Source organism: Raphanus sativus, unplaced genomic scaffold (assembly GCF_000801105.2).
Source record: "Raphanus sativus cultivar WK10039 unplaced genomic scaffold, ASM80110v3 Scaffold2218, whole genome shotgun sequence".
Taxonomy (NCBI): domain Eukaryota; kingdom Viridiplantae; phylum Streptophyta; class Magnoliopsida; order Brassicales; family Brassicaceae; genus Raphanus; species Raphanus sativus.
This window is the reverse complement of record NW_026617527.1, coordinates 979-11,796: the sequence shown is the minus strand read 5'-3', so window position 1 is coordinate 11,796 and position 10,818 is coordinate 979. Positions and strand designations below refer to the sequence as shown.

Below are 10,818 nucleotides of genomic sequence, written 5' to 3'. Positions count from 1 at the left end.
GATATTGGAAGCAAATGAAATAAAGTACTAATTTTCGAGTTTTTCTGATAGATATACACATTCTTTATACTTTATAGTCAAGCAACGTACCAAAGTATTTGACTCCATAATACAAACCTAAGATTTTTTTTTTTGTGCTAAAATTTGGAAGATTGTTACGCTATATATATATGCACACGTCTGCGTACGAGAATACGAGATAATTTTGTAGCGCCCCGACCGCCCACGGCTAATGGGCCACCCACGCCCGCTCTCTCGGCCCGTGGGCCCCATCCCATCTGACGGTCGGTCGTTAATTTTTCCAAGCTCCAAATCATTATTTACTGACCCTGCAATCACCACCCGACATTTCCCCGTGCTTTGGCCTCACTTACACGGTATCGCGAATCACTTCCCGATAGGTCACCCATCCTTTCACTACTCCAGCCCAAGCACGCTTAACTCTGGAGTTCTAAACGGAATGGTGACGGAAAAGGTAAGTCAACTTTGATGACATAGGTAGCCAAATCAATTCTCTTAAGCCTTTTCACATATCACAACTCGGGATGTTACAAATTTGTTAGGCACGATTCTAAACCCTATCCTATTACAGGCTTTACAGCGTATATCAGCCATTGGATTTTTTTTTCTTTTTTATCTTTTGCAGCTATCCAGACACTAATCTTACGTAGACGTACGTAATTCTTTGAATAAATATAAAGATAATAGGCCCAACTTCAAGTCCTATTCGTTTGTGGGTCCAGCAAGTCCAACAAGAGCTTAATCCTTTATCTGCAAGTAAACGTGAAAAGGTAAGTTATATAGGAAAAGGAAACTACAAGAAGACAAAGTCGGTTATGTTTTGGTATAAATATGAATATGCTAAGGTCGTATAAGATCATCCTAAAGACGAGAGGATCCGAGGACACAAGAACAAGAGAAAACTAAAGAGAGATCGGGGTAGAGAAGAAACTAAGCAAAACATTGTTCGAGTCATGTCTTTGCGGGAGAGAGTTTCTTTGATCTTTCTTATTCTATGTTGTGTTCTTCGTATGGTGTTATGTTTTACAGGAGGAGAGCGCTTAGAGCGTTTGTGTAAACCCTTTTGATTGATAGTAGATGTTGTGGGAGACGGTTCCCACCCGAGACGTACCGTGCTAGAGGCCGGGAACTCGGTGATCAAATTATATGTGTTAAGTAGTTAGGGCAATCAAACGATCCATAATTCCTAACAAGTGGTATCAGAGCAATCCAGATTTTGATTGCGGGTGTAAAAGAGATCGAAGAATCGCAAAGAAGAAAGATAAAAAGTATTTATTTGTTCTTCAAGGAAAGTGCGAGTTCATCGTCTTCAAGGAAGCACAAGGTGTTGATTCAATAACACTCATCTCAAGGGAGTTGAACAAGGTTGATATCGAAAGTCTTCTTAACGAGATTGGATGTTAGGCGGCGGGTTCCATTACTCATAATGGCGGTACCAAGAGTGTTCAAGGCTGATCGATCTATATAGGTGGTTGTTATCTGCCTATTAAAGAGATTTGGATCAAGGTGGAGATGATGTTAGAGCTTCATGCAAAGGAAGAAAGATCAAAAGGGAAACATGACATGTTTAAAGAAGTACAAAGTTTTTTGAAGACTTTAAGTGTGGTTTCCGCTGCAACCACAAAGTTTGAGAAAGTCTTAAAAGGGTTAAGTTTGGGAGTATCATCAAAGTCACGAGATGCGGAAGCGGAAGTTATGTTTTTAAAGGGTTTCTTGCATTTATTCAGTTTAAGTTTTTGTGCATCAAAGAAGTTAATGATGGCACGACAACAACTGTATGGGCATAGGAGACTGAATGTTCTGTGAGGAGAATTCTCGATGTCATCAAGCAACAGAGCATGTTGGGGAACTGTATCGAAAGTCTTTCTAACAAGATGGTTAGCCGGCGTGTTCAGCGGTACAAGACGGTGTACATGTTGTCTTTGTTGGAGGAGAGGTCAAGGTATGTGATCTATGTGGTACATTGACATGAAGATTGATGGTGATTCAGTCAAAATTTATAAGCATCAGAACATGAGGAAGAATCAAAAGATAGAAACGAAAACTGGTGAAACAGAGAGAGTTGCAGGGTTTTCTGGTATAAAAAAAAAAAAAAAGGTGTTAGCTCAAGTTAGAGTTACAAGTGGTACTCTCGGGATTGGTTTCTGCAAGTGGCTTAAGGAAGATGAACTCATACGGACAAAACTGATAAGGGAATCAGTTTCTTAGAAACCAAGAAACAAGCTAGGGATTTCTAGGTTTTTTTGTTTTTTATGGCTCGGCGAAAGAGTCAAGAAGAGGAAAAATTGGTCTACTTCAGACTGAGAGCTTCACGGGAAGCAAAGGTTCCTGGACGTCATCTGGCATTAAGAATTGGTGGATGTAGCTACAAGAAAGTGTCTAAAGCCTGACACAGTTAAGAGGTAATGCCATGGAAAAACGGTTGAAACACACAAGGCTCGGTGAGTAAGAATCAAGAGAAGCAGTGAGGAAAAAGGTTATTAACTCAGAGAGATAGAAGAGGAAATTAACTTTGAAGGATCCAAGTTCCAGGTGGAGTCATTGCTGTTACTAGAGTGTAATGCAGGTTCAAGACAGAACCGTTTGTGATTCTAGGTGGAGCTACAAAGTTAAGAGGATGTCTCAGTTGTCTCAAGTGTAAAGACATGATTTGAGTAAAAGGTTCATCAGCTCACTGGATGTAATTTTAAGAAGAAATCAGTCGCTGCTTGGGTATGATTCAAAGTGAGTGTGAAGATGACAGGGTCCGAGAGAACAGGTAAAGATGTCTATGGGTTCAAGCATAATCATGTTGCAACAAGATTAAAGAGAAAGCTTTCAAGAGAGAGTGGGTGCTTGATGATGGTATCTGATATCTAGAAATCAGTTGGGGGATAATTGATTTCAACAAGGCATAAGGTTTAGAGAGAAACCTGAAATCATGAGCTGTTACAGAGAAGACAAAGGAGATTGTCGGAGAAGCTGTTACAGAGAAAAACACAAGTTAGTGTTTTATGATTTCATAAGAAATTTCAGAAAGTTTGAAACAAATACATCAAGGTTTCAATGGTTATCTGAAAAAAAAAAAAAAATGGTGTTGAAGGTTAAACAACGGAGAACACAGCACTTTGTGTTCTGGATATTCACTATCAAGATCAAGGGTAAGACCGTAAGAGGTTCTTAGGAGGTTCCTGGGTTCCATAAAGGGTTGGTGACGTTTCAGAGGTTCAAAGTTGGTAACAGGATAGTTTAAAATCTCGCGAAACAATAAAAGAGCATTGAGTTTCAGCCTGTGTTCTAAGTTATTGTATTGTGAAGATTTGGGGATTTAAACTGAAGCTGAAACTAAGTTTAGAAGTGTTTACCTGTGGTGTACCAATGGAAGTTTGAAACCTCATGATCAGAAAGACACAAGCAAGAATACAACACGGCGGGATCTCTTTGGCATCAAGTCATCACGTACAAGAAACAGAGGACAATTTAGTTTCTTGTTCAAATGATGAGAAGTGAATCAATTCTAAACAAAATAAAAGGGGCGTTTAGAAGATTACTTGTGGAGTCTGAATTTGAAGCAGATGGAGCACGGTTTTGGTCTCGTATAAAGGAGAAGGCGTTGGTGATAAGTGTGGTCAGAATCACATTAAGTTCATCAGAAGGACGAGCTTTGGGAATTAGGCGGCAAGACGCAAACATGTAACTAGCAAGCAGAAGAACACGGGATGTTCATAAGCTGCAGAATAAAGAAAAAACAGATGGTGTAAGGTTTTAAAGCTCAAAACATCACAGGGGATGTGGTGGATGCAGCAGCAATTAGAATTGAAGTGGGCGTACTCGGATTCTGGAATTGTTGTGATGAGATGAGGAAGAGCTTATAATACCTGAGATTACATAAGGAGATGGCATCGGAGGAGGATATCAGAAATGCAAGGATTCTTTTATGAATTGCATCAGGACTTCCAGTATCAAAGAAACGGAGAGAAGAAGAGTTTGGCGACCACAGACGGTGAAGCAGCTCCAGGTGGAATATTGGTAACAGGATCAGTCGCTGGAATTTGCAGGCCAAGATTTACATGTGAGTAAAGAAAAAAAAATAAAACAAAAGGGAAAGCTTCGATGCTGAAAAAGAGGCGTGATGGAGAGTCATGAATCAATCTGAGCCGAAAGATGGAGTTGTTTGGACAGCCGGAGTAACAACACATGGGATTTGCAGGTTTTGTTGATGTTGGAAAGAAAGAGATCAGCTATTGAATGACATCAGTGGTCTCAGTCGCAGTAGCTGGCCCGAAGGTGTGGCGAGAAAAAAAAAAAAAAAGCTTTACAGTAAACCACACGAAGATGATGACAAGAGGGAAAAGAGAAGTGTGGGCCTAAGGTGGAGATTATAAAGATAATAGGCCCAACTTCAAGTCCTATTCGTTTGTGGGTCCAGCAAGTCCAACAAGAGCTTAATCCTTTATCTGCAAGTAAACGTGAAAAGGTAAGTTATATAGGAAAAGGAAACTACAAGAAGACAAAGTCGGTTATGTTTTGGTATAAATATGAATATGCTAAGGTCGTATAAGATCATCCTAAAGACGAGAGGATCCGAGGACACAAGAACAAGAGAAAACTAAAGAGAGATCGGGGTAGAGAAGAAACTAAGCAAAACATTGTTCGAGTCATGTCTTTGCGGGAGAGAGTTTCTTTGATCTTTCTTATTCTATGTTGTGTTCTTCGTATGGTGTTATGTTTTACAGGAGGAGAGCGCTTAGAGCGTTTGTGTAAACCCTTTTGATTGATAGTAGATGTTGTGGGAGACGGTTCCCACCCGAGACGTACCGTGCTAGAGGCCGGGAACTCGGTGATCAAATTATATGTGTTAAGTAGTTAGGGCAATCAAACGATCCATAATTCCTAACAATAAACTCAAGTAATATGATTGATGGACTTCTTCTCTAGAATACAAAGGAACATTCCGAAACAAGATTTACAGAAAATCGTTTCCGGCGAAAATCATTATTGTAAAAACAAAATAAAAACACATATCTAAAGTATATATGCTTGCTAATGAATACGTCTACCATCTAACTGTAACGTTTAAAACTAGAAACGTCAAATATTATCCGTTGGTGTAGTTTATGCAAAGTTTCACGTTGATTGTGTTTTATAAAAAGAAAGAAACTGAAATTTCCAAAAGAGAGTTCACACCAACAAATTTTTGAAATAAACTCATTTGATACACGGATAATAATGAACCAAACAATTTGATCCTGCAAAATAGCTAGTCAGTGTGAATATCTAATTTTCACATGCAGCAATTGGATTTGCTGTTTTTTTTTTTTGAAAAAAGGATTTGCTGTTTTTGATAAACCGATTCCTAAGAAATTAGTAGGTTTTCAGATTTGGATATTTCGGACTATCAAAAAGATAATATTATATATATTCAAAATAAACAACGTGAAGGCACCAAACTTGTAGAACAGCAATAGTTCCGTACACGTGTCAACCTATCAAGTGTGATATCCAGCTGTCTGGTCCCCCCTCACACACACCTCTCGGATTCCTCTCGCCGTGATAACATTCCGTCTCAAAATAACTCCGTTTTCGAGAGATGTGTTTTAATACTTGTTAGCTTAGGGTATTAAAAAGGGTTAAAGTTGGTTTGCTGATGATTCGTGGGACAACACGTACGACATTGCTGCGGATTAACCGGATATTGCCGGTTTCAGAGAGCTGGTCAACCGAGTAAAACCCCGTTATAAAATCCGTGCCCCCATCTCTCATGCACTGTTGTTATGGATGGATACTTATTTTAATGTCATGTATACTTTTTTATATTCTAGTGTCTAGCCTGATTGAGATAGCTAGTTAATGGATTTAATTATATGTTTTGTACATGATTTCTGAGCATGTTGGTATACTGGATGACTGATTTGAGTATTTTAGTTGCAAAAATAAAATATACTAGACTCAGTATTGCACCGAACCAGTAAACTACTCCCTCCGTTTCATATTAAATATTGTTGTAGGGAATTTTTTTCGTTGCAAAATAAGTGTCGTTTTAAGTTTTCAATACAAAATTTATTAATTTTATTATGCATTTTATTTTTCTATTGATTGAGATGTATGGATAATGATATTTTTGTATGGAAAATATGTAAAATTTAATGATTTCTTAATCTGTGTGCATAACTTTAAAATGACACTTATTAAAAAACAGAGGGAGTATTAATTAGTCACATTATTACTGTAATATAAGTTCGTTAATCTGCATAATCATGCATACCAAATATACAATGCAATTTTTTGGGGTAAATATACAATGCAGCCAGTTATTGATGGATATAAATTCAACTGTTTCCAGTAACGGCTGTATAAAGTAAATTGTGATAATTTTCCTTTGCTTTTACAAAAGTAATATCTCCTTTTGCCATTGAACCATTATTTTGTAAAGTGATTTTCTTAACAACAATGCAAAACGTACGTACTGATGGTCTATTACAAGTCTCTTACAATTATATGCCATGTCAGCTCAAGCATATGTCAAAGTCTATATCTTTTCTTAACATAAAGTCTAAATCTTCATAACAGTTATAGTCGTACTCGTACATGTAGTTTTAAATCTTCGTAAAAGTGACTATAGCTTTTATATACACATTTGTTTTTTCCAAAAATAAATATCCAAAGTGCAAGTAAGTATATGAATTGCAGAGTACTAAAAGTTCTAATTATATAGTGATAGATGTCCCATGACATGTTATAGCAATTGACGATTACACCCTTCATCTTCCTCAACGTCCATGCCTAGTTCCACCTTCCTTTCATTCTCTTCTATATATATATCAACACTTCTCTTTCCTTCTTCCTCACACACTAAAAGCTCCTAAAAACCATAAGCTCATCTACTCCACACCCATCTCAATCTTTTCCATCTTCTCACATTTACAATCTCTGAAACCAAACCATGCCTGAGGCACCAAAGTTTGAATCTTTAGATGCTTTCGATCTGACCCTCGACGAGAAGAACAAGAGAAAGCTTCAGTTAATCGAGGAACTGACCTCCAACGCCGACCAAGTCCAGAGACGTGTCTTGGAGGAGATCTTGACCCGTAATGCTGACGTGGAGTATCTCAGGCGACATGACCTCAACGGTCGCACAGACAGAGAGATTTTCAAGAACGTGATGCCTGTTATAACCTACGAGGATATCCAGCCTGAGATCAACAGGATTGCTAACGGTGATAAATCTCCTATCCTCTCTTCAAAGCCCATCTCCGAGTTCCTCACTAGGTTCGTTATTAACACTCTCTATTCTCTCTTCTTGAAGATGCTCTGTTTGTGCTCTGTTTTTGCTCTGTTTTTCAAGAGCCTTACAAGCTTTCGATATGTTCTTTAACAGCTCTGGGACATCTGGTGGAGAGAGGAAGCTAATGCCGACAATCGAAGAAGAACTAGACAGAAGATCGCTTCTCTACAGTTTCTTGATGCCTGTAATGAGCCAGTTCGTTCCTGGTCTCGACAAAGGCAAAGGAATGTATTTCTTGTTCATCAAGTCTGAATCCAAGACACCAGGAGGCCTACCTGCTCGTCCTGTCTTAACCAGCTACTACAAATCTTCCCATTTCAAAGAAAGACCCTTTGACCCTTACACCGACTACACAAGCCCCAACGAGACCATCCTTTGCCCTGACTCTTACCAGAGCATGTACTCTCAGATGCTCTGCGGCTTATGCCAACATCAGGAGGTTCTTCGAGTCGGTGCTGTTTTCGCCTCTGGTTTCATCAGAGCTATCAAGTTTCTTGAGAAGCACTGGACCGAGCTGGTACGTGACATCAGAACCGGTACACTAAGTTCCCTGATCACTGATCCTTCGGTGCGTGAGGCGGTTGCTAAGATCCTTAAACCGAGTCCAAAACTCGCAGATTTTGTGGAGTTCGAGTGCAAGAAGAGATCCTGGCAAGGGATTATCACTAGGTTGTGGCCTAACACAAAGTATGTGGATGTGATTGTGACCGGGACAATGTCTCAGTACATTCCAACTTTGGATTACTACAGCAATGGCTTGCCTCTTGTTTGTACAATGTATGCTTCCTCCGAGTGTTACTTTGGTGTCAACTTAAGGCCACTCTGCAAACCCAGCGAGGTCTCTTACACGCTCATACCAACCATGGCTTATTTCGAGTTCTTGCCTGTTCATAGAAACTCAGGTGTTACTAACTCCATCAATCTACCTAAAGCACTCACGGAGAAAGAGCAACAAGAGCTTGTTGATCTTGTTGATGTTAAGCTTGGTCAGGAGTACGAACTCGTTGTCACCACTTATGCCGGTAAGAAAAATGAGAAATGTCCTATTTTATAACAATAACATTCGTTTTCCATAAAAAGAAACAGTGCATACACAGAATTTTTGTTTTCAAAATAACGTTTATTAAAAAATTTAAAAACTTTTTCTTTATATTTGGATTTAGGGTTAGTTATCATGGTTTAGAGTTTAGTATTGAAAGAGTTGAACTTAGGGTAAAGTTTAGAATTCAGAGTAAAATAATCATTTTTGCTATTTTAGTGATTTTTCTGTTAAGTGCTAATTTTGTCGTAATTTTGTCATAAAAATAAAAATAAATAAAGAAATTTCTGTTAATTTATAACAAAAAAATATTACATTTTTAAGGGTCTAGTCTTATGTTTGTGTGCTTTGTGATTTTGACGCAGGGCTTTGTAGATACAGAGTTGGTGATTTGTTGAGAGTGACTGGATTCAAGAACAAGGCACCTCAATTCAGTTTCATATGCCGCAAGAATGTGGTATTGAGCATAGATTCCGACAAGACCGACGAAGTTGAGCTTCAGAACGCGGTGAAGAACGCAATGACACACCTTGTCCCATTTGATGCCTCACTCTCTGAATTCACAAGCTATGCGGATACAAGTTCTATCCCTGGCCATTATGTCCTCTTCTGGGAGCTATGTTTGGATGGAAACACACCAATCCCTCCTTCTGTCTTTGAGGATTGCTGCCTAGCCGTTGAAGAATCGTTCAACACTGTTTATAGACAAGGAAGGGTTAGTGACAAGTCCATAGGCCCGCTAGAAATCAAGATTGTTGAGCCAGGGACATTTGATAAGCTCATGGATTATGCCATCAGCTTGGGAGCATCTATTAATCAGTATAAGACGCCGAGATGCGTGAAATTTGCTCCGATTATTGAGTTATTGAACTCAAGAGTTGTTGATAGTTACTTCAGCCCCAACTGTCCTAAATGGATCCCTGGTCATAAACAGTGGGGAAGTAACTAAGATGGAATCAGAAACCGTGTGAAGAGATAGTCTTTGAAGTAGAAGGTTTGGGACTTGCAAAGGATAATCTCATGTCTCTGTAATCTTGATTTTAGTTTAGCTTCTTTTTTTTTGGTATTTTTTTTTATGCATAGCCCCTTTGGTTTTGAAAACCAGTTGTACAAAATCAAATCATATTTCTCTAAGCAACTCTCTGTCCTCTCTCCATCACTTTTTTGAGCCTCTAAACTTTCTAATTTAGTGCTTTACTGGCTGGATCCTTTATCGTTAGCAACGTTAAATTGCAATTTGCTAAGTTGATTTTGTTAAAAGCAAATGCAAAATCATGGATGGGTTGAAATGGCACCTTACTATAGAACTAGAGACATACTAGTCTTTATATAAATATAGGTTAACCATGAAGGATGAATACAGTTTGAGAAGAAGAAAAACAAAAAACAAAATGAAACACTGCTACTGAAAATTCATAAAATATACCATAATTGATATTATGTAACTTAGCTGTTTTAGCATGATCAGAAGGAACGTACGTAGACGCATCCACAAACAAATAATTTCCCATAATTTTCATATATAAATATCATCATCTTGAAAGTAGCAATAAGTATTAAAGAGAAGATAGATACATCATCATACATTCAAGTCTAGATACAAGTGTTCCCCAAGTAAGCATCAAAGACAGCAACACTGGCCTGGAATTAATGTTACTTTGGCAGGTCCATTTTTATTGACATATAAACAACCCATAAATTGAATAAAAAACTTACTGTATTTAAGTTGCATAATGCATACCATCTCTTTTCTCTGTAAATATCCCTCAAAACTTTGTGTGTAACTGCATCCAGAAGAACAGTTCATTATTCGGTCTAAGTTGGTACCTATGGCCTGTGGGATCTGACTTCCTGTCATCCTGTGTCGAGAGTAACATCTTTAATCAAAACTACGTAATATTGATTTTTTTTTCTCCTTGGCGACTAGTGGATGGGGAAACAAAACTTGTTAATTTTAATAGTGGCGCAGCAATATACATATTATCAAACATTTGTCATACTAGTGAAGAAGATTAGACTATATTATGAATTTTTTTAAAAATTATGAATTTAAGAAATAGTGTGACTCTTCTACAGTTGAAGTAAGGATTTTCTTCTTCTTCTTTTTTTTTCCATCTAGTGATTTTCTTCTTCTAATTATCAAACACACCCTTTACAATAAAAAGAAAATGTATGACTTTTTACAGATAGCGACCCAAAAGCCAGTCATATTGAACTACTACAACTACAGTGTATTGTCTATCATAGATACTTATCTATGTAGAGACAATATTTAATTACCGTTAAATGTTTGCAATAATTAAAAACTGTACTTGAGTACTATGAGCACTGACATTAAAGATAAGGTTGTCTTGTCTCATGTCACAACCCATTCTTCGGTGAGACTGATAATTAGAAGAAAAAAATCCTTACTTTAACTGCTCTGTTAATACTCTCTTTTAACTCTTTAGGCTTCGAATGGTAAAAGCGGTTCAAGCAGTGCAGATCAAGCAGA

The 10,818-nt window shown here is 37.9% G+C and overlaps 1 protein-coding gene and 1 long non-coding RNA gene across 2 annotated transcripts; one reads left to right on the top strand and one right to left on the bottom strand.

Moving 5' to 3' along the window:
- Positions 1-675: 675 nt before the first annotated feature.
- Positions 676-4,320, bottom strand: LOC130505372 (uncharacterized). The gene is made up of 5 exons (XR_008941645.1): positions 3,879-4,320; positions 3,552-3,730; positions 3,366-3,439; positions 2,934-2,982; positions 676-771 (listed from the first exon to the last, which is right to left on the bottom strand). It is a non-coding gene; the product is annotated as an uncharacterized LOC130505372 (long non-coding RNA).
- Positions 4,321-6,819: 2,499 nt separating this feature from the next.
- Positions 6,820-9,487, top strand: LOC130505373 (indole-3-acetic acid-amido synthetase GH3.5). Its single transcript, XM_056999970.1, has 3 exons — positions 6,820-7,269; positions 7,379-8,307; positions 8,690-9,487. Exons 1-3 carry the CDS (start codon positions 6,944-6,946, stop codon positions 9,271-9,273), a joined length of 1,839 nt encoding a protein of 612 aa, XP_056855950.1. The 5' UTR covers positions 6,820-6,943; the 3' UTR covers positions 9,274-9,487.
- Positions 9,488-10,818: the final 1,331 nt, after the last annotated feature.

Excerpts from the sequence above, each read along its gene's own strand:
- LOC130505373 (XM_056999970.1), top strand. The coding sequence starts at position 6,944 with ATGCCTGAGGCACCAAAGTTTGAATCTTTAGATGCTTTCGATCTGACC. Across the intron at positions 7,270-7,378 it reads ATCTCCGAGTTCCTCACTAG|CTCTGGGACATCTGGTGGAG; the intron begins GTTCGTTATTAA and ends GTTCTTTAACAG. Across the intron at positions 8,308-8,689 it reads CGTTGTCACCACTTATGCCG|GGCTTTGTAGATACAGAGTT; the intron begins GTAAGAAAAATG and ends ATTTTGACGCAG.